Source organism: Pleurodeles waltl, chromosome 3_1 (genome assembly GCF_031143425.1).
Source record: "Pleurodeles waltl isolate 20211129_DDA chromosome 3_1, aPleWal1.hap1.20221129, whole genome shotgun sequence".
In the NCBI taxonomy this organism is placed as follows: Eukaryota; Metazoa; Chordata; class Amphibia; order Caudata; family Salamandridae; genus Pleurodeles; species Pleurodeles waltl.
The window spans coordinates 1,623,434,641-1,623,461,832 of NC_090440.1; the positions used below are offsets into that span (position 1 = coordinate 1,623,434,641).

The following is a 27,192-nucleotide window of genomic DNA, read 5'->3' on the forward strand; positions in this document are numbered from 1 at the left end:
AGTGGAGGCCCGGGAGGCCACCAGAGATCGCAATCCCCTGGAGGGGTCCGTTATAAAACCGGAGGGGGTGCGTGTCAAAACCCTCTTTCCCGAATCATCAGAGTGGCCGCCAGAGTGAGCGCACAGAGGGCCAGAGGCCCTTTTGTTTTTCTTGACACTCGGAGTGCCTTTTTATCATAAAACCAGGTACTTTTCAAGGACATACCTATCTCTTATGCTCCTAGTATGGACATTGTGAATTTATATGTTCACCTGCCTAGTTTTATGATGTGCTACATATATATGCTGATGTTCCTTTTATGGGCATGACATGCTGATATGTTTTCTTGACTTGCCATACGTTTTATAATGTTCCTGATACGGGCAATTATGATATTTATATGACAAGTGCAATTACCTTGTAACGTTTTTCCTGACTACTGTTTATGTTGCAGAATAATAAGTAACCTGTGTTATATCTGACTACTGTTGGTTCTGCAGAGTAACTAATGTGTAATGTTCTGACAATTGCTTGGGTAGCAGGTTATTACTGACATGTTGTGTTTGGTCTGATAATTGTGTGTGTACAATACAGCATATTTTCATATAACTTTTGTTTCCTTTGTGGTGGAGATAGTGTGTCACGTGTGTTGTGTGTGTTCTGCAAACGCTTTACACATTGCCTCTGAGATAGGCCTGACTGCTCATGCCAAGCTACCAAGGGGGTGAGCAGGGGTTATTTTGGTCGTGTAACTCCCTTGCCCTGACTACAGTGGGTGGGTTCTGCTTGGCTTAGGTGCGTACCCTAGCCAACCAGAAACCCCATTTCTAACACTGGTTGTCAGCGGTGAGGACAGGACTTGCGCCTGCACAATACCATTGTGACTCATTATTGTACCACAAAAATTGTGTTTAGACCATCACATGTTTTGCTTCTCCTAACTTTCTCTCATTGGTCATTTTTCCTGTTTTTAGTTCTCACACTTGGGTATTTGGGTTGTCACACTTGTGTTTACTGTACCTTTTCCAAATGGGGCCAACCTTTAATTTAGAGGACCTGCCATTTAACACGCAGGAGGAATTAGAGGGGTTCTGTAGAAAGAGTGGACTGCCAGTAGAAGGGGATCTCAGGAGATCTCTGAATTTCTTCGAAAGGTTTGTGACATATACCCAGCGGAAGAGTGTGCTTAGGGGGTACTCAGAGTGTAGTGAGGATTCCGAATGGGAGGGCTCCCAGACCTCATTCCTAGACAATGGTCTTTTTGGATAAGGCCTTCCCTCAGCAGAGCAGTAAGCCTGTCAGCTGCATCACAATCTTGCGAAGTTGGGTGAGCAGCATATAAATAGGAGCAGAAGTCTATGAAGGAGCTATTTATATCACCCTAGGTGTCCAGACGAGTACTGTCTGGGGTACTGTTTTGGGTGAGCAATTCAGAATTGGCAGGAGGGACTGACCAACCAGGCCAGCAGTGGGCCAGATCTGTCTCCCTCAGTGTGTGCCCTGAGCATGTAAGCCTTATGATCGCCACCCTCTACTTAGCATCTAGCAGCACCTGCTATAGGTTTGGGTGGTCTCGATGTCAGCGTTCCAGGTCCCAAAAAGCCTGTTTATGCACTATAATATCTTCCAATAGGGACTTGTGGATTCCCACAGATTGAGACAGGCAGTGCCCTCTGATAACCATTTTAAAGGCTTCCCATTTTACAAGTGGGGAGGTAGCAGTAGCAACGTTCTCATTAAAGTAGTTTTTGAGCGCTCACACAAATCAGATCACAGAACACTGGGTCCTCCAGACGTGCTGTCTTCAGGTGCCAGCTAGGGATGCAGGTGTAAATCCAACCGGTTTGGAGTGACATTAATAGTGAGTTGTGATTTGAGATAGTGGGGGCGAGATATTCAACAGAGCATATGGCCCAATCAGGTCTGGGGAGCAATGAAAGGAATCCAAGCGCACATGTAAGGTGTGCACGGCTGAATGAAAGGAGTAATCCCGCTACAGTGAATGGCGGTGTCGCCATCTGTCTATAAGGCCTCATTGGGACAGCCAATCAAACCTTGGGAGAGTCATGGAGAGGGGGATGTGAGAGATTTAAGTCAACATTAGCAACACAACTGAAGTCCCTTCCCGACAATAAGGGCCTGTGGTAGTAAAGGGATCAGCACCTGGGATAGACCATATAGGAATAAAACCTGATCCATGTTAGGGGCGTACAGATTCACAAAGCAAATGTCACGTCCATCTAAACAGCCCATTAAAATTAAGTAATATCCCTCTGTATCAAAAACGCTAGTGGTGAGCTGAAATGGGACCCCATGTCGTACCCATATTAATGTGCCCCCAGCAAAACCTGAGTAAGTGGTATGTACTCCAACACCTCACCATCTTTTAAAGAGTGCAGCACCCTCCTGCACATTCAAGTGAGTCTCCTACAGGAAGGCTAAATGTATACCCTGACATTATAAGTACGCTAATACTTTATAGCACTAAGTCATACTATGGAGGTCCATGACATTCCAGATAAGGAATTTGTAAGTCTAACGATCACCCCCCCCATTGAGAGTTATCAAAGAACTCAGTCGTGACCAAGCAGGGGGCAGGGGAAGGAATCAGCCTCAAGTGCCCAAATTGTTTTTAAAAAACAATCAAAACACCCCAACACCCCCACCCCAGGACAGTAAGGCAATGACCCCCATATCCAAACTACAAAATGGCAACAATTAGCTACACATGTCTGTAGGCCAGAAATAAACTTACTGAGTTGAAGGCAGTAGGAGGGGAAAGAGCCCCATCATGTTACCTACAGCTTCAACTCTAATTGAAAAAATAATCTTGACCCAGCCGGGCTATTAAGAGGTGCAAAGGGGGAAGTCCCCCGGGTTCATGGTAAAACATTATGCAAAATAAGCAGGACTACAATCCAAAGGCAGGTAAGAAGGAGACCAGGAGAAGAGAGAAAACCTGGAGACATAATGGTTACATGTAGGCACAATTATGAACGCTCAAGATATCAGCGGATGGTTTCTGCAGAATGTGAAATGACCTAGGGCAAGTTCCAGCTCCGGTGAGAGTTCAACATGGAGTCAGAGTCGGAGTCTGCATCAGGGCCACTAGAGACATTTAGTTCTTCCGGGAAGGGAAGGTCTGGGCTGGAGACTGTAAGTTTGGCAGCTGTCTCCACGGCATCCCACCAATCCTTGCGGACCTAGCCTGAAGAGGGAATGGCTCTCTTTCCCTGCTTTATCCAGGATGTATGCTGAGGACGGTGACAGTGGCCTCTCGCCTCTGGATGGAGGTCAAGCCAGTCCAACACTTCCTCCAGTTCCAAGAAGAACTCTGTGCCTTGATCAGTGATAACCCCTAGCCTTGCAGGGTAGGGCATAGCATACTGGATACCAAGGTCTCTTAGCTTACCTTTCATTTCAAAGAATGAGACCCTCTTTTTCTGGACAGTAGCAGTGAAGTCAAGGAACAGAAACTCAAGGCTGTTATCCAGTGTCAATTGCCCAGAAGTTCTAGTGCACCCTGTTGCTGAAGTGAAAGAGATGTGCCACCATAGGTTGGGGGGTCTGCTGAGCAGCAGTGGGTGGGCTGGCACCCTGTGGGCTCTTTTGAGTGCAAAGAAGGGGGAGAAAGCCTCCGGAGCCACCTTCTCTCATAGCCAGGCCTCCAGGAAAACCACAACATCATCACTCTCAATCTTTTTATGTATGGCCCCCCACTCGTATATTGTTTCTAGGTGCGCACCCCTCTGAGTCTTCAGCCCGTGCCTCCAGGACACGCACACGTCCCATCATATCTTCTAGGCACGTGGATAGATGTGTGGTCTTGGGGACAAGTTCCTGCAAGGTGAATTCAGTGGCAGCAATCCATTCCCCCAATTTATGATGGTCAGTCCAGAGTAGGCTGACGTCCACCACCACTGTGTCGATTTTATGTTCAAGGGTGTCACCTGAGCCTGAGATAGCTAGGAGAATAGAATCCAGTTTATCCAGTGAAACCATCACCAAGTCGTCTAGTGGACAAGTGTCTTCAGGGGAAACTGGGGACTATTCGGAACCTGGTCCTTTAGGCTTCTTCACTTGAACCGGACATGGCATGTTGGGAGGTAGGACAAAGAAGTGTAAGAATAGGACCAGGAAAAGTCTTGAAATAAGTTTGAGGTGAGAGTACACCTCAATGCATGTCATGCTGCATATGTCACTGTCTCCAGGTAGGTCCCCAGTGGTATAGGATAGGAGGAAGGGTCAGGTGCCAGGGACGCCAATAGGATTGTCAAGCTGGGCCAGCCTGGCAAATGCCAATTCTGGGTGCACAGGGAGAGGCTCACACTTGGGGGAGTCGTCCGGGCACTCTGCCCTTGACTCACATCAATGCAGTATTTCCTCAACTAACTCAAAAGCCAAGAAATCCCCACACATCAGGTAATTTGAGGGTTCTGGCATGCGAAGATATGGCATGAAGCAAGGTGCCTACTACTGGAAAGTAAGCAGTTCTTTCAGTGGCAATTGGGGCCACAGAACAGACTGGTGGGTGGTTTGCAAGCACCAGAGGGGTCTCTCCCCTCCCCAGGCCTCAGGGGAGTGCAAAGGATCCCTGTTAGAGAGTAATATGGGCTGTCCAGAGCCTGTCTGGGAGCAAGCCTCAAAGGTGACAATCACCAACAGTGTAGGTTCTAGTGGGCCGCAGCCATCAATGGGAACCCCTTGTGAACATCACCCACACTAACCTTCTAAAAGTCTGGTATTTGCCCTGTTTGGCCTCCAGGATCACTTCAATACCCCAGGGATGAGTAGCCATTCAGCATCACAGTCAGGTTGCGTGAAGCAGAAGCCTGAAGGCAGAGATGTGTGGTTTGACGCACGTAGCAGCATCTGATGGCCTCAGAGCGTGGCCAAGTCAATATGGTGGTCCCCATACATCTCCCCAAGGATGTGAAGGAGCAGAGGTATCCTCAATCACCTAGAGCCATCCATATGGCAGCCAGGGAGGCCAGTTGAGGTGAGTGCAGTCAGTGGTGAGTGCACGCCATTTTAGAAGTTATGCATTGCTGCAGTCTGTGGCAGGCACCCCTCATGGCAATACAAGAGGTGCAGTGGCCACTGATCTTCAAAGGGGGCCTTCAGTAGTCCTCTAGTAGTGGCAGACCCACCCCACTTGTATACAGTCCAGGGGTCCTTCACTGCCACTGCCGGGACCTAGGGATCAAAAGTAGGAAGACAGGGCGGCACTGATTGAGGCAGTTGGCAGCGTCCGATGGTCCAGAGGCACTGCTGTTTAGATATTGAAGAAATGCAGGGGGGTCCCGTACAGTTCCACTTGCATGGATAAGGGCAGAAGTCCCTCAGGTACCCCAGAGTCGCTCCTGCTGCAGCTGGGGAGACCAACAGGGTATGGCACATCTAAGTGCGTGCTGCCACCATCTTGAGAGCCTCAGGAAACGGCCAATGTGGGCAGCCCATTTCCACCACAACAGGCTGCTTTCCAGGGCATTCAGGTCACCAGAGTGGCCCCCCTGCGAACTGGCGATCCACATGCTGCTGCACAACACGGCTAAAAGTAATTGGTAAAGCCAGCAACTCTGGCACTGATGAGAACTATTGGCTTTGCCACTGCTTGTTTTCTTTTGCTCCACTCCCAATAAACTGCAGTGGGCTGGCACTCGTGCTGTGTTGTTATGTGTTTTTCACATATTAAGATGGCTGAAAATATAGGGAGCCCCATCTTTAAAAAGGACCAGTTGGCATATGTGTCATCTGCCTGTTTTGTTCTTCTACAATATTTAGGAGTGAGTAAAGAATTCAGCTCTGCCGGCGGAGCTCACAGAGTTTTGCCCACACTGCACTCTGCAAAGTGACGTTATGTCGGCGAGCGCAAGTGAGAGAAATCACTATGTTGGCAAGTGAGATTTCTCGACGCAGGCAGAAGAGGCAAGTCACGCCCGTCCGAGATGAGAAAGCTGCCGTTTGCGTTGAAGAAATCTACTTGAGTGGCAGAAAGAAGTTAGCGCCACAGGGCGCTCCGCGTGATGCTGTTCATGCTGATTTTACAGTGCGGGAGAAACTCTTGGTGCTGAAAATCAGCGCGAACAGCACCACTTACTCAAACTCCACTGCTCGCAGAACTCTGCTTAGCGCGGCTGAGTTTTTTTCGGCACTTCACGGAGTTCTGCATAGCAGAACTCCCCGGACTCCATCAGGCCTAATACTATGGATGCCACAGCCTTGTTAAACCAGTCCCACAGGGTCTGGAGCCCCATGAATCACACACATCACTTCCTGCTAGCAGTTGGAGAGTTGGCAGCTACAAGTGGTTGCATGTCTCAGCACTCAGCACTTATGCGAGCAGCTCGGATAGTGAAGGTTATCTCAAAATATGGACTTGGAGAGTGGAGCTAGAACCCCCATCGAGCAGCATACATGTAACTTGCATGATAGTTTCAGCCTTGTACTCCATGCTGTTGTGTATAATGTATTAAATCCTGAGGTGTTACTGTTATTTTGTTGACAATATGGCCACTTTAAATTCACAGAGGGATGATCCCAATTGAAGCAGAGGGACTACAGTTAAATTCTTACACTAAATGGCATACCCAGCTTTTTTAGAGTTGTTTCTGCCTCATTCAATAAACACAAGCTTGGAAAAACTGTAAATAACAGTAAACTGCCACGTGTTTCTGTAGAAGTTGGAGTGCTAAAGCGGTCATTGAGTTGTAAACAGTGCTGTTTGACTTTGTATATCACATTGTGACACTCCATGGTGTTTTGCTCAGAAAAGTAACTTGTATTTTTATGGGCCTTGCTATGACATTTAGTGGCAATGTAAATAGGAGGTATATTTGTTATTATCCCCAAGAGTGATACCCTTTTATTGAACCTTGGATAACGAAAGTCCGAGTTAATATTACTCAATGTCTTAAATTGTTTACAAAAAACAGCATTGGCAAAGACAGTAGGTCTAGCCTTCGAGAGCTATTGGCTTTGTGATTTTTTTGCCATGTTGCACAGCAGCACGGCTGCTATGCCACAAGGCTGAACATTTAAAAATAAGCACTGTGACACAGCAGCGCTCTGCATCACAGTGCTTTAAAAAAAAACTTTCAGCTATGTTGCACAGCAGCTGCACTCTTGTACAACATAGCTAAAAAAATGAACATGCCCATATTTCTCATAACCAAGACCGATTAGTTTTGCCAATGCTTGTTTTAAAATGTGGACTGGTGTTTGCAAACTCCTTCCACTTTAGAGTCAGAGAAAGTAAAGTGAATTATGGGACAATCTTGCTTGGGTATTTGAAGTGTGAAGAAAGGCTACAGTATATCATTTAGCGAACATTTCAATAGAGAAGGTGCTGTCTTCAAATGACAATACGCAACCACCCGATGCTCTTGATACATTAAAAAATCGCCCACCCAAAGATAGGTAGGTAGCGAAAATTTGTCGTACTAAAAAGTGATTATTTACAAAAGATGAGTTTACAAAGGATTATTCCCAGCTCTGTTATTTTTGTATCGGTCCACAAAGACGCTGCCATGGGTAGCCCATATAAGGGACCTAACTATAAAGCTCCAGATTTGCTGCTTAACATAGCAGACCTGCCAATAAAAGCGTTATCAGCAATTATTAAAGGTAGAAGGATGTCACAAGGGGAGGTATAACAGATTTATTTTAGCAAATATATACCGCAACCCGCATTATAGGTAACGGTTAGTACAAAAGATTTATAGAAACACTGCCCAGCCTAAGTCAATCCTAATGCCATTTACCATGGATTATTTTGAGAAATATTCATTTTAATTTGTGCTTAGACCACCCAGAGGATGAAGTGTGCTGCAGGCAAGAGAAGAGCTGGAACATTACAAGGTTAATGACTGAGATGTGAGACATCAGCTGCCAGACGTGAGAGCTGCTGTCAGATGAGGAGGAGGAGGAGCACGCCAAGTGAGCTGAGCGCACTAAGCTGAGTGAGCCGCAGCTGCTGCTGGGCCACACTGTGAACATCCTTGCCACTGCTGCACTGTGGGGAGTTGTGTGGGGGGGGATTGAGGACCAAGGTTACAGTTGCGGTCTCTGATCTCCAATCCCTGAGTCCTTGTCCGGGAGCCGGTTCGTGAGCAGCTGAACGATCAAGCAGCAGTGAGGCAAGTCTGCACAGGGACTCTCGGGGTCTAGTGTCCCATCCTGCTGCCTTCGCTGACTACTGACTATGGGCTGTGCTCCACTATGCTCTGAAATGCGCCCAGCCAGCTAGCAGCTAGTAGCCTGTTTGCAGAGGAACAACTGTGTGCTCATCCCAGAACACTGCCAGCACCAACTACTTTGAGGAGACAGAAGAAGACAGAAGGCATTTATAGGAGGCACTTACAGGAGGCAAATGCCGTGGGCCGTGGGGGAGTGCAGGACTGGTGTGGCTGGTGTGGCACCATGGGGGCAGGGAGAGCATAAGATCTGTGATGGTCCAGCATTAGTCACTGTGGCACAAAGGGGAGCAACTACTGTGTTCAACTCCCAGCTCAGGCCCTGGAACCTGGACTTGGGCCTCATCTATAACATTCAATCTAGAACTTATAACCACTATAAGCTTCACAAGCTGCCTGTTTTCTACTGTCTTCAACTGCCTCCAGTGATCTTGCATTCCTCCTGTATACAAGCCGGCATACCAACTGCACCTTTGTGATAGGTTGATCCACCAGCAACGCCTTGGGAAAATTTAAAACTAAAAATCACTTTCAATACAAAAAAAAGACAACGTAACATAACATAACTTAAAAACACAAGTACCTTACAAGGCCTTTACATTTAATTACATTCAATTATATACAATTACATCCGCCCACGGATGCCTTCGGCAGCTCCTCGGTCCATTATAGGATGCCAATAGACTCAAAGGTCAACTAAAGGACTAAGCAAGCGAGCGACCCCTCTTCTACTAGGGTGGAAGTTGTAGCACAGGCTATTCTACCAATGTCTAATTAATGCAATGACCAAAAGGAGAGGGCCCTGGAATGGATCTCCAAGGCTCCAAACAGCTCAGACCTTAAGAGCTGCCAGTAAGGTTTATAGAATAACTGTTTCATCGCCTGCAAAGCCATGGACAGCCCTGTGTTGATCATTGTAATTGAGTACAACAATAAAAGTAGCAATAACCAAAACAGCGGCAAGGCAGCCACCGGCAAGAAAATATCAATAGAGGATTTCTTCACAAAAACGCTGTCTCGGTCTCAATTCTCAGAATTTAGCTCGATCTCTAGACTTAGGGGACTTTGCCGCCATTTAAAATATGCTGGAACTCAAAGAATCATTCTCAATGTCACCCTCCAAAATAAATCCATGAACGCAACGTATCCTGCCTCTAGTCGGGGGAGGACAAATCAATAATAGCGATCTCCTCAGACAGCAAAATAATGAAATTTGATTTTATAACAAAGGCAGGGGGCTAGCAACATAAATGCGAGAGTGTTACTAACTTATCTTGCATCTCCAGCACTCCCAATGCTGATTTCCTGCAATAGGGGTCCCCTGCTGTCCCGAAGAAGCAAATTACAACTGCCGGGCAGATGCACAACCTAGGAGTGCAAGCTAGGTTGTATTCACTCACAAGGCTCCAGGCAGGAAATTCTAAGTCTGTGGAGTTCTTTTAGGTACAGAGGGGGATTCCCAATGCCAGTAAATCCTCACATAGCGCCATACATTGCAGAGAGGACCATCATTGTGAAATAAATGATGAAGACATTCTGCAGATAAATACTCACTTTAAAATGCCAGCGGACCACAGCTAAAAGGGTGTCCTAGTAATCGCAAACAGGACAGTCCTGCCCATTCTTCAGATGCACAGTGAGCAGAGCAATCTATTAGCCTCAATTAATGCAACTGGTGGAGGCAATAAATGCCCTGACCTGGAAGTCAAAGTAGAGCTGCAACTGGATCTGATCCAAGCTTTAGCAACATCAATAGCCAAGACGGAGGCCAAACTTAACACATTGGAGCAAAGGGAGCAAAGCGTTAGCCCAGCTGAGAAAGATAAAACAACATGTACCTTCCCTCTAATAGTCGAAAAATGATGCACTCTGGCAGAGGTTCTAACCACAATGATATTGGTTTAGAAGCTTGCTCTTGAACTCCCAGCTAAAACTAGCCTGCAATAATTCCACTCTATATTACAAATCCTGCAAACTTGCCCTCGGATATAACACCCAACTCTTTAACAGCATAAAGAGGCATCGCAAGTATTGAGACGATCACTTGGCCCCCTTTAGTCGCACCATCACAGAGCCACACAATTAGCCCCCACCCCCATGGAGGATGCCCTTAACATGGTTCATGTAGTTTCCATAATGCACAAATTTCAAATGGAAGAAAACACTTCTTCAAGCACCAAGAAGGTCAATGCAAATCATATGGCTCTTTCCCAAGGATCAAAAAAGAGATTAAAAAAGGCTAGAAACAAAGTGGCAAAAGAACAACAGCAAACTCAGCACGCCAATGAACAAAGGACAATTGACTGCAACATATTCAGCTCATAACTCATTTTTAAGGAAAGGGTTGCTGGCAAGAAGGAGGTTTAACATTTGAATCCAACTCAATTTCCTTCGTCCCATTTGCCAGCTCATTCCTTACTTGAACATGAAGCAGATCCCCCACGGCATAAAGTGCTCTAGTGTCATCTGGCATGCCTGGTGCCAACAAGAACAAGGAGACTACACAACCAGTGCCTGTCAGACCTTGTGGACACCAAGGAATGCAACTGGGCAGTGCAACAACACTGTGAAAAGCAGTAGAACCATTAAACCATTAAATACAGTTGCCTCACATAACAGCTCCATCGGCTCAACACTCAACCAAGCTAGGTCCAAGCAAATAAGAAACAACTGTCCTTTCAACAAACTTTCATGTGATCCCAGGCCTGCTATGCTGGTTTTTCAACCACAATACCTATTAGAGGGTAAGCACTATGTTCTGAACTGCTCACCCATATTACAACTATTTTAAGCCACCCCAAACCTGCTTAATACAACTACAGAAGACATCTTGAGTGTAGAGTTCAAAATATTGTCAGACCGTAACAAAGGAAGAGAATCAATGATACTAACACTGAAATCTTCCTCGATGGCAGAAGAGATCCTGACCAGATAACTGACTTTTGACAAATAGGACTTTTCATGAAGTACACCAAGCCACCAAAAAAAAAAACATTTTTGGGAGGCCATCTGGAAGCTCTCTATAAATCTTAACATCGGTCTTGACTTGAAAAACAGAAATAAAATCTCAGCACAGAACGAAACAATAGAAGTGATTAAGGGCCAGATGTATCAAGCAATTTTGCATTCGCAAACAGTGCGAATCGCAAAATTCAGCTGTTTGCAAATGCAAAAATGCCTTTCAAGATGTATGAAAGGCATTCGCTGTGCAATTTTAAGGAATTGCTAAAATAGCTATTCCTCAAAATTGTGACCCCATTTAGTGAATCGCAAACTGCGATTCTCTAAATAGAAAATCGCAAATAGGGAATTCCTATTTGCGATTTCCAAAGCACATGTATCAAGCATTTCCTAAATGCAAATTGGGCATTTAGGAAATACAATGACCACCAAATCCAATTTGGTGGTAAGCATGTGCAATTTTTAAAAATGCATTATAAATGCATTTTTAAAAATGACATGTAACGCACACATGCTCCTAGGGCATGTGTGTGCTTCACACGTCTGCAAATATTTTTTGCGAATTCCTAACTGGAATTCGCAAATTGGGAAATGCGAAACCATTCGCACCTTTGGGCCGATAGGCCCATAGGGATGAATGATGTGCCATTCTCTAATTGCGATTCGGTAATAGCGATTGCGAATTTTAAGAAATCGCTATTACCGAATCGCAAATTTCAGACATCCCATTTTGCATTTCTTAAATAGCGATTTCTTAAAATTCGCTATTTAAGAAATGCAAAACAGATCTTTGATACATCTGGCCCTAAACGCTGTGCTCTGTGATTATGCGAACTATGGAATTATGATCTGCAGAGATTTCAATTTTCATCACACTGACTGACTATACAATAGTGTGCTTGCCCACAAACCCGCTCCGAAGCTTGTTCAATTAGCATGGTCTCAAGTCCATCCAGCATACACCGGAAAACAAATCTGTGACTTTAAAATTCCCCAAAATATTTAAGGGAATACGTACTGTTAACTATTGCTTACCACAGATCAAATCCTCTGGCACTTGGAGAACTTTGAAATTCTTTCAACACAAAAGAGCAGTCACCTTCTACTTCATACTGTGTTAAAAAAGTACAACTAAGCATGAATGCCACAAGACAGTGGGCATCTCAAAAGCTGATGAAAATGGACAATTAATTTGGCAAATAAAATGGAGTCCAGCCCCTCCTCCTCCCGGGTAAAAACTCGAAGTTTGGAAGTTTTCCAGCAGCTCTTTCCTTAGGAATCAAAATGGTAAATACTTGCTGGACAACTGGGAGACCATCATCAAACACATTGGCTTTACTTTAGGCCCTACAAAACTCCATGAAGGTCACCTATCAAACCCTCACTGAAAAAGTGCTCTATAATAGAAGGCAGGTGGACTATCCACAGGCTTCAGAAAACATGTAAAAAACACTAAACAAAATTGGAGTACAGTTAAGATTTAAGATTGCAGGCACTAACTAAAAAAGATAACAATTGGTCTGGTTTACAAAAAAAAATCAAGTGGACAAAGAGTGGCTACACATATATTCACTAATGGGCAAATGGAGCGAGGCTGATTTATGGAGATATATAAAAAAAAAAAAAAAAATTGAAAGGCTCAAAATTAATGCAATTGATGAACCCCAATGGTCACAGCATGTGAACAAGTTATATGTAGCAAAATCAGCAAGTGACAACGTCCTGAGCAGACCAGGCACTCCTGCTAACATTCTGAATCATGAGCCAACACTCACAGTCAATGATATTTTAAAATGATATTTCAAAAGTTTTGCTTAAAATAAGAGCAATCGGAGCTCCAAGGCCAAACGGCATTCCAGCCCAAGTCTTTAAGGATTACACTGAACTGTGGTCTGTGACACTGCTTTTGCTGTATCATGCATGTTTACTGACCATGCAGGTCCTGGAGAGTTGGAGAGGCTCAATTCAACATTATTAATATAAGATACCCATGATCCAGCTAATTATCGCCTTATCGCCTTCTTGATTTTGAAACCAAGGCATATGCCACTGTCCTCTTGAAAGAACTGGAGTGTTAGATGGAAACAAGCAAGAAAGTTCAGTTTTTCCAAACTGGCTTCAGGATGAACTCCTCCACCATGGATAACATAGTAGCACTCTCTTATGTAATACATCAAGCTGCTAGTCAGAAGCTCCTCCCCCTCTAGACGTGTTTTGTTGATTATTCTGCCATGTTTGAGGAGTGGAAAGGAACAACTTATGGAGGAAACTGCAGAGCTGGGGTATACCGAACAATCTGCTGTGGGCAATAACATCTCTATACACCTCAACCTGGGTGAGGGTCAAGCTATTGCAGACATCTGTAACAAGAACAATTCCAATGGCTAACAGTCTAAACTCTAAAGCAAGGATGCGTTCTCGTGCCCTTGTTATTCAGTCTGTACACTATGAACATGTGCAAGGTACTAAAACATGCTAACTTGATCCCACCAATGATCAGAGATGTCAAAGTTACACTATTACAATTTGTAGACGATATTGTTCTCCTGGATCACCCCAGAATAGGGATCCAGAAATCACCTAACACCCTCCATAAATACAACAAGATTAACAAAAAGACACATAATGGATCTAAAACAAAAGCTATAACTTTTGAGAGAATGATTAAGAAATTAAACCATGACTGGAACCTGGGCCCATTGAAAAGGAAAGGGACTAAATCATATAATTATATGGGAGTGTGACTGTCTTCAAAGGGAGGAGCCGAAAATCATCTGAGCCATCTTGAAGTAAAGACCGATCTGAGAGAGGTACTAGGGGCAACTCTTCCACCTGCAATCACTTATGGCCATAAAGCCTTCACAGGGCAATTTAGTAAAACTAATGGAAAAAATTCAACTCAAACCATACAAAAGGGTCTTTAAGAAAACCTAATACACCAGTGGTTGTATCATCAGACTGGAATTTGGCCTGGAGGGCTAGACAAGAGCCAATATGGGTGCATACATAAAGTATCAATACAGGATCATAAAGGCACTGGCAACACCCTGAAAGAAGTTCTCCAGCACATTTTTGATTTAAAGAAGAGCCCTTGGACTAAATATCTAAAAAATCAATTGACACTCTCCAAATAGACTAGCCCGACATGAATACATTTCTGCTCTCGCATTCAAGTCTTAAAGCAATTCTGAAAAAACAGATAAGTTCACTGTTGAAGTCAAGCGACATGGCTAAATTGAAGAGCACTTTGGTGCTACAAGCAGTGGCAATATCATATGATAACAAACACCCACACTGCCTGAGCCCTTAACCACATTTTCAGTGGTTGACTGGGAAAGCTTTCCCAAAGCAAATTATGGCTGCAAGGTTGATGGGCCTCCAGAACTGCACCCCAAATGGCTCCCCCTTTCCAAGATTGCTAACTGCAGGCTCCATGGATACAAATTTGAGTCTTTTAACCATCTGTTATGCTGCTGCCCGGCACTGCTGCTCACCCAGCGCACCTTATTAAAACTGCTTTTTTTAACACATAGAGAAAGAACTTGCAATGAAGCTAGGAACTTTGGGGGTTATTCCAACTTTGGAGGAAGTGGTAATCCGTCCCAAAAGTGACGGTAAAGTGACGGATATACCACCAGCCGTATTACGAGTCCATTATATCCTATGGAACTCGTAATACGTCTGGTGGTAAATCCATCACATTTGGGACGGATTACCACCTCCTCCAAAGTTGGAATAACCCCCTTTGTCTTTACTACCACGTAGCCAACAAAACTGGCCACATTTGCCAAATATATAAGCCTCACACAAGTGCTTCTTAAAGAAATTTATAAGTCCAGCTAGATCCTGCCCAGAAAAGACAAATTCTACTTCAGCAAGCCATTGTCAACAAGTGGTGAACTCTTTTTTAATCTGTGCAATATCCAGTCAAACTACTGCTGCTTACTTGAGATATTTTATTGCCCTTTTAGTGTTGAATTTTTAATTACTAGGACTTCATCAGATAATTTCCTTTTATAAGCATTTTATCTACCACGAGGCATCTTTATACTTTTATATTTTTCTATGCAAGCTCATTTTTGTCGCTACAACTGTAGGCCTTTTTCAGAACAGATGCACTTCATGGACATCCTAGCTATTGCCGGGCACTTTGTATGTTTGCTGTTATAACCTCAGGTTCCTTTACGAGCATTAATGCATCCTAGCTATTGCCAAGCACTTTATATGTTTGCTGCTATAACGTCAGGCTCCTTCTAGAGCAATGGTTCCCAATCTTTTGACTTCTATGGACCCCCACTTTGTCATTAATGGAACCCGGGGACCTCCACTGAATCATTACTGGAATCTGGGGAACCCCCCACTAAGTCATTACTGAGAGCTGGGGACATAATCTATTATTATTTAAATTTCCAAGCAGTCACACGGACCCCCTGAGGAGGCTTCGCAGACCCGCAGGGGTCCCCTGACCACTGGTTGGGAACCACTGTTCTAGAGCATTAATGTAACTTTCATGACATCTCTTAACACTCGGTTTAAGCACTTTACAGTTTGTGATTGTAGCCATAAGTCAAGGTTGTATTTAGCGTACTCAAGACACCTATAATGAACTTTACAAAGTACCTGTTTTGTCTAAACTATTATTTGCAAAACTTTCCTTCTCTCTATGTGTACTGTAAAGATTTTAATTGATTTTACAATAAAATATAACTTAACTGACATTACAAAAAAGTCAATTACGGCGCAAAAGAAAGATAAACTTGTTGACCCTCTAGTTCACCCATTGTACAGTTGGAGGGTTCAATTTATGAAAGATATCTCTCAGATATTCAAGTTTCTTTCATCATGTCTACCCTTCCAGAACAGCAGAATTAAACAACACTTTAGCTTCATTTGAACTCTTCCCACTAAATCATGAAACTCAAAAAAACGGACAAGAAAGTGATCACATTCTGCAAATCCAGGAAGATATGTTATTTCCAGGAAAGTAGATTTGATCTCACAGAGCAGAAGCAGTTTTGATATGTCTTTGACCTTTCAGTTTTTTTTTAATCAAAGTTTTCATTAAGGGATGTTCCCAACTTTCATAAAATGAAATGTATTGGGTTCAAATTTCATTTGTTAAACCTAAAGAAAATTGGTGTATCCTGGATATCTAAGGCTACCAAAGAATAGAGAAATTTGATGCCCTTCACTCAATGGTGTGATGCGTGAAAAATTACAGTGCAGCATTGAACAAAGGACAAAATATACTACAGATTTAGAAAGAGTTGCCCACCAATGCCATCAACAGCAGCTGGCTGTTCTGTGAGATGTTCATCCCCGCACTTTGAAGCAAAGGGATACCAGCAGTGTCTAGCATGGGATTTGCATATGATGAACACCCTCAGGTACAAATTCTTACATGTAAACCACCACAGATGAATCAGAAGTGTAAGATGTGTGGTTTAATCTAAAGCACATGTTAGTAACTGGTATATCAGGCGATACACAGCTTAACACCTTGATTGTTCCTAGTCCACCTGATTTTAGGTTTAGGGCAAAACTAGGTCAAGTTAATTTAGTAGATCGGGAATTGAGCTAAATACTAATGCATTTGCACTGTTCCATATATTAATATAGGGTTGGTGAAAGCCATTTTGGTGCTGCACGACTGCCCACTTTCAGAACAAAATAACTTTTGTGCATGAAAGTTAATCCATCGCTGCTGTTTGCACTATTTGCAAAGAAATTTGAGTCACACATAGCTTTAGCAACTGTGGGTCTATGTGCCTACAAGCTGAATTCATTCATACACTTTACATGCTGTGGGCATGATTACAAGTATAGGTGCTATTTGTCACACCTGGTAAATAATGATACCCTCAGGTTTATTGCACCTATTGCGAGTTACTGGGGAATAATATGTAGATTTTGGTGTTTACCGCACCAAAATCCACATGGTATGGTAAATACTGTACACATTTCCCCTGTTAAATTTCGGCAGGTTTGACCTGGTGAAATGTAATGAATGTTAGGTATTTAATGCATCTGATAATTATGGGACGTGTTAAATATATAAAACCAAACTCGTAATTCCGTCCCATGCGTAAACAGGGGTTTATGCAAGGGATGGATTAACTGCCCAACTTGTAATCAGAGCCTATGTCTGATATTCAATAAGTTTGAAGCCTGTTGCTTGCTTTATACAAGAGGAGAAAGTGCCCCCTGGACAGAAAATATTATATGAGACATACATTTCCCGTTTTTATGACAGAACAATGCATGCAAGTACAGCGCATACCTTTACAACCCGGTCACTACAATGCATGGGTCATTTACAATGAAAGTTATTAAAACGCATATGCCTTTACCACGCATGTCTTCACCATGAAAGTTTCATTGCGAAGGCATGGTTGATAAAGGAATATGCATGATAAAAAGTAAAGTGGTAAGTATAAGACCTGTATACATATCTATCTATCTATCTATATCTACCTGTATATATTTGGGGTGATCCGTTTAGCTGGGGGCAAAAAAAAAGGGGGAGCATAAGAGAGGTTTCCCATGTTAATTCTCATAGAGATTTTGAATAGCGATAGTGCCCGAACAACTGGACGGAATTACACCAAGTTAGGCAGAACGGTAGCTCTTTTGGTCCAGAAAGAGCCCTTTTTGTTATATGGTGAAAAAACGTTCAACAAATTTTGGGATATTGAAAAAAATCCAAATTTGTATATATAGGGATGCAAAGGATATGCAACCCTTCCCGATCTCATGCTGAGATCTGGTTGGCTGCCAACACCTCAACAAGGAAGTGTTGGCAGCCATGTTGGGACTCGGCTTCAGCTGAGTCCCAGAAAACAGATATAAAAAAAGAAAACTGGCCTGGGTAGGGACACCCTGACACCCAGCAAAAATTTTTTTTTAAAACAAGTGCTTGCTAATTCTGAAGCCCCTAGGTGGGCCAAGTCCCAGGGGCATTCCATTTTAATGCCGGGGACCTACCGCCCCCCACGCTACCCTGGAGAAGACCACCTCCCTGGGGCAAAAAAAAAATATGTGTGTGTGGGGGCCACCCGGGGACCACCACCTCCCTCGGGCTTTCATCAAACTCGGTGCGGGAGGAGTTATAGTTACCTTAGGGTCTGAGTTGTGGTTACTTGAGATAACTATAACTATAACAGGTGAATTTCCATCGTTTCATACGTTTAAAATTCGAGCCTAAATATAACCTCCCTGCAGCCTTTGGTTTTTTAAGTGAATTTCTGTATTTTTTTAATTCTATTTCAACTATAACGTCCTTTGTTTTCTTCAGTGAAAGTATATACCCTAAACCCTAACCACCCCTTACCACCCAAAACCCACACTAAAACCTAAAAATGCACTTACTACCCAAAAAAACCATAAGCACATTAAAACCTAAAAACACTCTTATCACTGAAAAACCCATACCCATCCTAAAAACAAAAAATGCCCTTACCACCCAAAACCCATACCCACTCCAAAAACAAAAAATGCCTTTACCATCCAAAAATCCTCATCCACCCTAAAACCCCTTCCCACCCAAAAACCTATACCTACCCTGGAACCTAAAAATGCCCTTATCACCTAAAAACCCACATTCACCCTAAACCATAATCACCCCTTGCCACCAAAAAACCCATACCCACCCTAAAACCTAAAAATGCCCTTACCACCCAAAAACTCAAATTCACCCTAAAACCTAAAAACACTCTTACCACGCAAAAACCCACACCTACCCTAAAACCTAAAAATGCCCTTACCACCCAAAAACCCACATTCACCCTAAACCATAATCACCCCTTACCACCAAAAAACCCATACCCATCCTAAAACCTAAAAAGGCCCTTACCACCCAAAAACCCACACCCAACCTAAACCCCCCTTACCACCCTAAATCCCATACCTAACCAAAAAAATAAAAATGCCCTTAATATCAAAAACCCATACCCACCCTAAAACCTAAAAATGCTCGTACCCCTCAAAAACCCATTCCCACCCTAAAACCTAAATTTGCATTTACCACCTGAAACCCATACCCACCCTAAAACCTAAAAATGTCATTACCAACCAAAAACCAATACCCAACATAAAACCTAAACACCCCTTACTGCCCCAAAACCAGTACTCACCCTAAACCATAAAAATACCCTTATCACTCTAAATCCCATACTCACCCTAAACCCTAAAAACCCCTAAACACTATAGTTGGGTTGAAGTTTTACCCATACAAAACCATAGAAATTCAGCAGTTATGATTATACTTACAGTTTTACTTATGTAAAGAAACTATAACTTGTGGCCTAGAGTTACTTTCCGGCACAAGTTGTAGATTCTTCAGAAAAGTTTAACTATAGTATAACTATAAGTGTTGAATTTCTATGATTTAGTATGGGTAAAACGTCAACATAACTATAACGTCCCTGTAAACTTTTGTTTTTTTTCACTAAATTTCTATGTTTTTTTAACGCACATGGTAATATTTGAGTCAGCAGAAGATCAGAGGAAAATCAGAGGAGGATCTTCGAATCTACGGATCGGCCAAAATAAAAAAGGCAATTTTTTGCCCATGAGCCTTCCATGTGTCCTATTGGGGCAGAATACCTGAATTGTGTTATATATTTTTACACTGTTTTTTTCCCACCTCCCCCAGGCAATGGGAGAAACAACATGGCAGACGCAACTTTTCTGTCAGGTTGCGGCCAGCCACTCAGGGCCTTGCTTTTCCTCTGAATAGGCGAAGGATCCAAGGAGGATCCGAAGAGGATCCGTGCCCCTTTATGTGCAAATTTAGTTTTCATTTAATGACTAGAAAACTACTGAATGGGTTTATTTCAAATAAGAAAAATGCCTTTTTGTGGATCAAGAGCTACCTTTCTGCCAGATTTGGTGTAATTCAGTCCAGTGGTTTCGGCGCTATTGCTGCTCAAAATCCCTATAGAAAAATGAATGGGGAAAACATATTTTAACCTTTATCATACATATACCTTTACCATTCATGCCTTTACAAATTTTTAAAAAACTAATACTCACCTTTAGAACCTTTACCACAACTATCCCTTTACCATACATGCCTTTCGAATGAAATTCATTGTAAAGGTATGCATGATAAAGGTGTATTGGTGGTAAAGGCATGCATGGTAAAGGGAGACGTGATAAAGTCATATACATGGTAATGGCTTCGTGGTAACGGACATGTGTGGTAATGACTGTGTTGTAATGGCTGCTTTCCCATATTTCACTCTCTAAATCCAATATATCGAAAGAATTAATCTTAAGGAGAGAATATATTTCAGTAATCACAGTATTTATAACAAAAAGTAACTATAACAAAAGGAATCATAAAAATGTCAGGCAAAATCAGCAACCTGATTATTGACCCCACGCTTCCACTCTAACAGACAATAAATCAATCATGCCTGTGGTGTAACAAAGGCCCCCGCAGCCCCCGCAGTGCAGGGGGGGCAAGCTCCAGAGGGCCCCTTCAGCACATTACACTGTGCACAGGTGGAAGGCCCCTGACTGAGTCTGGGGGCCCTTAAGTTTTGTTATGCCACTGAAACAAGCATTCACTGAGTACAAATCAAATTAACCAGCGGTTTCCAATTTGTGCGCAGAAGCATCCTGGTGCGCCTCAATGCCTCAATATAGCCTAAGAACCCGCTGTAGTGGGCTCTAACGGATATTAAAGGCCCGCTCCAGCGTTAAATGCCCGAGCCGAAGGCGAGGGTATTTAACAAGGGAAAGGGCCTTTATTAGCCGGTAGAGCCCGCTACGGCGGGTTCTAAGGCTATTAGAACATTCTGCCACTCAGGGCAGAATGTTCTATTAAATAAAACAAATTGCTCACGGAGCCCGAGGGAAAAAAATCCCCTTGGGCTCCGTGAGGCTTTGTTCACAGCTGTTGCTGTGAACAAAGCGAACATTGGAATGTTGGCGCTGCAGACTTTTACCGGCCAGTAAAAGCCCGCAGCACTCCATTGTTTTCAATGGAGCTGCCAACATTCCAATGTTCTAATATTCCTTATGCACTTTCTTGCATTTTTTAAGCTGGCGTTCTGAAAATATGCTTTGCTAAAATATGAAGGTGCAACTCACTCTACTACCGCTAGATGGCAATGCAACATGCAAAATTGCACAAGAATGGCTCGTATCTATCAAATATGCCACAGTTAACATAATTATGAGCGATGCGGAGATATAAACACACGCACAAAGAGAAGGCCATTTAGGTCCTAGAATAAGTTACTGACCCATTAACAGAGTTCATTGAAAGTTAGGTGTGTATGAAATTGATGAAGAAAGGTCTTGCTGTTCTTAATCGTCTTCTTTTCATGAATGACTAGTGCAAATCATAAGTTAAAAGCTACCTGTGCTTTTGGGAACTCTAACACTTTGAGGTTTAGTTTACAAGGTTGGATTGGATCATGGTCTGTTATGAAATGTGATCTGAGAGTGGAAATATCCTCAGTGGGAGTTCATCTGAGGCTTGGCCTCCCAGTGCTTCCCTACAACCTTAAAAAATTGTAGCATCTAGAAATTATTTGCTCTTTGCTTTTTCAAAGTTCCTGACATTTCTGCACATGAGGGACGAGTGAAGTTCTAATTATTCTTGCATACAGAAACCCATACTTTTTAAAGAAAGTGTGACCTGCAACGAGCAGATGCAGAGTTGTCAATTTGTAAGACGCATTAAAAGTGAGAACTAATTAATATACTTGATGTCAACACAAGAAAAGATATGAGTGAAATAATAAATATATGTAGAACAAAACCTTACAATTGTGTAAAAATGGCTAATAAGATTAGTGGAGCTGCATTCTTATATATCAAAAGTGCCTCCTTAACAACTAAACTGCCCTGTAGGAGAGCTCGCTATGTTAGAGGGAAAATTTTAAAAACAAAAAGTAGCTTTAAAAAACATTTTATTCATACCACAGTGCTGAAGAGTACTGTTTCTGACTTAACCAATTAAAGTTTTTTTATTAAACAACTAGTATATATTTATTTTGTTACATCTCTAATTATAATACCTTAATCCACATTCTTCCAAAAATGGAAGTATTCCAGAGCCCAGGCTTACATCCCCCACGCACCAATAAAAAGTAACATAATGGGGAGCTGATAATGGGGAGCTGCGGTGTACTGTAAATAGGTCAAGGGAGCAGCGGGTCTCAAACGTTTAGGAACTACTGCAATGAACAAATAAAACCAAAAGGAAAGAAGCATTATCACCAATAAAGTAAAAAAGCAGTAATATTTTCTTTAGTGTTCAAAGGGGAGAAAGAGAGGTGATATTCCCAAATACATTCCACCTCGCCCCCGTTAAAATGGTCGATGTTTTGGTCCCTTTTTAAGTTTATAGAGGACCGTCATCGAAACTAGGAAAGGGTCATTGAATATTTTACTGAAGGCTGTTCCATTTGCCCTTCATTCTGATGCAGTGGTTTAACAGTCGATGTATCTAAGGAATCAGTTACCAAACAGACACATGCTAAGAAGCGAGACCTCTCACTTATCGTCATGGTCAAGGACCAACTGACAGCATTTGAAAAACGCAACTAAAGTAATTAACCTAATCATTAAAGTGAATGACAGTCAGTTCCTGGTCAAATTTAGTACATTTGAGAAACAACCAGAATGTATATTTATAGTTATAAGGGTTAAACCAGTTGCACTGTGTATTAGGGGTTTTCGGTATATGAATACAGCGGTGCACCCTGTTAATAGTAAGATATTACCTTCTATTGTTAGGGCCAACATCTTGCGAGGGTGCGGGAGTTGAATGTAAACATTCATTCAACAAATTTTACAATATTATAAAAAAAATAAAACTGTATGATTTTCTGATGGATTTTATTAACTTTTTAAATGAAAATGTAATATTGAAATTGCAAATTGAGTGGCCAAAAGAGCCACATATGAGGTGAGGCCGCTTGGCAGCCATGAAAAGTGATCTGCATCGCTAATAAAGTGAGATCGACTTTGCATCATGCTAATAGTATTTTTTTAAATATTTTATTTTTTTAACGGCAGCCGGTAATGGAAGACATTTTACTATACTTGCTTATTCTTGTTGCAATCATGTTCTCCATCACACAAACCGGATATTTTTGCGTTTCTGAACATGGCATAGACACTGTGGCCTTTGTTATCTTTCCAACCCCTTTAAAAGCAATACACCTTCTCAAAAGAATCATCGTTATAGGAATACATTTTAAATGCGATTAACATCAACTTACTTTCCATAACATTCCGCAACTAGATGAAATGCAGTGAATGGGTTAATATTTTCACATTTTGAAAACTGAATGTGTCTAATTTATAAGTATCCTTGCAATGTGTGCACGTGGTGAAGGTGTACGTTTTCTTACCTTCTTTCCTCTCTGTTCCACATTTGGAGTTCTGGTCAGTAGCTTTTCAATTAAGTATTCTCTGTTCTAGAAAACAAAGAAGAGGCTGGCCTGAATATAAAACATTACAACAGATGATAACATTTAAAGCACATCTCATATGTTTACTTGTTGAGTTTTTAAGGGCTGTACCTTGGCTTTCTGGAAGAATTTGCATTTTAAAAGTTCTGCGGCAGTAGGCCTGAAATATAAAAAAACATTGGATTAGAAACAACATGGCTGTTGATTGAGAGAAAACGTGCAAGGTACTCAAGTCCTTACTAAAACAGCACGTGACGTGGCTAAGACGATGTTATTATCAATGACGATAAATAAAGTTCTGTTCCTCCACAAACTACATAGCACCAACACAGCACATACACATAGCTGCCAAGTTTTCAGATTACGTGTGTAACATTTCAATGGTTTCAATGCGAGTATGAGTGACAGTCGGAGGCCAAATGTGTGACATTTCGAGACACTTGATTAAAACCAAGCAATGAAGTCAATTTAAATAGATATAAAACTGAAACGAAGCCCTTTTTGAGCAACGAAAAGCAGGAAAAAAGGCTATGATATTGCTGCAAAACCTGTAAGATTAAAACTTATTAACCTATTGCAACTGATCACACTGTAGAGATTTCTAGGAAGAGCGTGGTCTCCATGTGATGACTGACACGAATGCTACCTGGTCCCTTCTAGGAGAGATTTTAAGACCCTTATTCTGAATTGACTGTAGTGTACAAGACAAACTCCTGGCAGTACTAACAAAGAGAAAAAGCAAGAGATACACCACCCAGTACTACGTTGCCATCTGGCCAGTATTTTCAAGCCAATACAGACAAAAAAATGCAATGGGTCTCGCGTTTGCTCGCGTTAGAGCTATTAGAGTTGTAATTGCTAACTGGACTTTTCTTGCCACATAAATTGAAAATGTAAAGTAAAACAGTTGACATAAGCAAGTAAATTCAAAGCGCCACGGCCGCCATGAGCGTGAAGGAGTGACACCTAAGGAAAAAGAAGTTCGCTCGCAGTCAAACCTATTGGTAAAAGTGCAATTATCCATGAAACAGGGTCGATGGCTGTTAGAAATGGGGTCTTTGGTTGGCAGTGAGGTTACCCCCTGTCCAAGCAAGGACCCTCACTCTCGTCAGGGTAAGTCACACACAATCCAAATTATCCTGTGCCCACCCTCTAGTAGCTTGGCACTGACCAGTCAGGCTTAATTCAGAAGGCAACGTGTAAAGTATTTGTGCAATAAATCATGCAATAACACAGTGGAACACCACAAAAATACACCATACAGTGTTTAGAGAAATATATAATAATTATCTGGTAAAATGCAGGTCAAAACGATTAAGATGCAATAAGTATATGTTGAAAATATCACTGCAGAAATGATATGAAGTGTCTTTAGTCTCTTAAAAGCAACAAATGTCTCTTGCAAGCACAAAGTACCTGGTTTGCGTTCAAAATCTCCACAAGGAACCACAGAGGAAGAGATGCGTGGAAAACAGGGAAGTGTGCGTCGGTTTCTCGGGCCACTCACGGCGATGCGTTGTTTATTTTTCATGCAGAGAAGGCTTTGCATCGATTTCTGGTACTCAGTCTTGGATCCTCTTCGGGTTGCGGGGTTTTCGCATGCCCCAGGGATGATGCGTTGAAATCCGGCGCTGACAGGACGAAGTCACAGGGGCTGCGTCGATCTGGTGGGCGTTGCCTGGCAATTTCTACCACACGGTAGGTGCTGCATCGATTCCTCTCAGGAAGTCGGGCTGCGTCATTCAGGCTCGGCTGTACATCTATCCAGTGAGCTATGCGTCGAACTTCCGGTCGCTACGCTGGCGCTGCATCGATCTTCTCCTTGTGAAGTCGGGCTGCGTCGTTCGGGTTCGGCGTGTGGTGAATTTTTCACCGCGATGCTGGCTGTGCGTCGATTTTCGCTGCACCGGGAGTTCTTCTTGCAGGAATGAAGTCTTTTTGGTCCTGAGACTTCAGGGAACAGGAGGCAAGCTCTATCCAAGCCCTTGGAGAGCACTTCTCAGCACAGCCAGAGAGCAGCAAGGCAGCAGTCCTTCTCAGAAAGCAGTCAGGTGAGTCCTGTGGGCAGCCAGGCAGTTCTTCTATGCAGGGTGCAGGTTCTGGTTCTTCTCCAGGAAGTATCTGAGTTGGTAGGGGCAGAGGCCCTCAAATGTGCCTCTGAAGTGGGGGAGACTTCAAAGAGCGGCTTAGAAGTGCACAGGGTCCCCTTTCAGTTCCATCCTGTCTGCCAGGGTCCCAGTAGGTGTGTGGCAGTCCTTTGTGTGTCCTTTGCAGGCTACTGTCCTTTGACATGTAAGTGTCAGGCCCTCCACCCTCCCAACCCTGGAAGACCCATTCAATATGCAGATGTATGCAAGTGAGGCTGAGCATCCTGTGTTTGGGGTTTGTCTGAGTGAATGCACAAGGGAGCTGTCAACTGAACCTAGCCAGACGTGGATTGTAAGGCACAGGATGATTTAAGTGCAGAGAAATGCTCACTTTCTATAAGTGGCATTTCGAAAATAGTAATATTAAATCCAACTTCACCAGTCAAAAGGATTCTGTATTACCGTTCTGGCCATACTAAATATGACCTCCCTACTCCTTTTAGATCAGCAGCTACCACTCAAACAGTATATGAGGATAACCCTAATGTTAGCCTATGAAAGGAGCAGGCCTAACAGCAGTGTAAAACACATTTGGGAGTTTTACACTACCAGACATGAAAACTACACAGGTACATGTCCTGCCTTTTGTCTACACAGCACACTACACTATGGGTTACCTAGGGGCTACTTTAGGGGTGACGTATATGTAGAAAAAGGGGAGTTTTAGGCTTGGCAAGTAGTTTTAAATGCCAAGTTGGATTTGGCAATGAAACTGTACACACAGGCCTTGCAATGACAGGCCTGAGACATGGTTAAGGGGCTACTTGAGTAGGTGGTACAAGCAGTGCTGTAGGCCCACTAGTAGCATTTAATCTACAGGCCCTGGGCACATATAGTGCACTTTACTAGGGACTTAAAAGTAAATTAAATACGCCAATTAGGTATGATCCAAAGTCATCATGTTTAAGGGAGAGAGCATATGCACTTTAGCACTGGTTAGCAGCAGTAAAGTGTGCAGAGTCCTAAAACCAGCAAAAACAGTGTCCAAAAAAGTAGAGGAAGTCAGGCAAAAAGTTAGGGGTGACCACCCTAAGGTTGTCAAGTCTAACAATGGCTAAGGAAAACTGCCCAAAGGAGGGAGAAACGTAAAGCATTTACTAATGATAAAAAAGGATTTTTATAAGGCAAGCCCATGAACGAGTGATAGAGAATGGCGTGCAGTGTGCGTGGTTAAATGCCCACAGATGGATTACATTATATTACAAACCACCCAGGCTAACCCATTAGAAACCCAAGGATCTGGGTACATCATTTTATGAAACAACATTGATCCATCAGGAAACCTAAACCCTTATTAATATCCTACAGAATAGAACTAAACCATCATTGGAAATCAATCCTTTATTTCATATACAAAATATAATCGCTAAACATCATCAACAGTCATAAAAACCCCTATCATAAACATGACTAAAAAGATGGACAAAAGAAGTGCAAAGAAATTAAGTGTTCGTGATTAGACAGAAAGAAAAGAG

The 27,192-nt window shown here is 42.7% G+C and overlaps 1 protein-coding gene across 1 annotated transcript in view; it reads right to left on the reverse strand.

Annotated features, from left to right (window-relative positions):
- The window catches only part of STK39 (serine/threonine kinase 39), a 1,706,935-nt gene that overhangs the window by 827,423 nt on the left and 852,320 nt on the right, over positions 1-27,192 (reverse strand). The window contains exons 9-10 of the mRNA XM_069225277.1: positions 23,682-23,730; positions 23,511-23,576 (exon numbers count right to left, since the gene is read on the reverse strand). Of these exons, the coding sequence (XP_069081378.1) occupies positions 23,511-23,576; positions 23,682-23,730 (115 nt within the window). The remainder of the gene's footprint in view (positions 1-23,510; positions 23,577-23,681; positions 23,731-27,192) is intronic.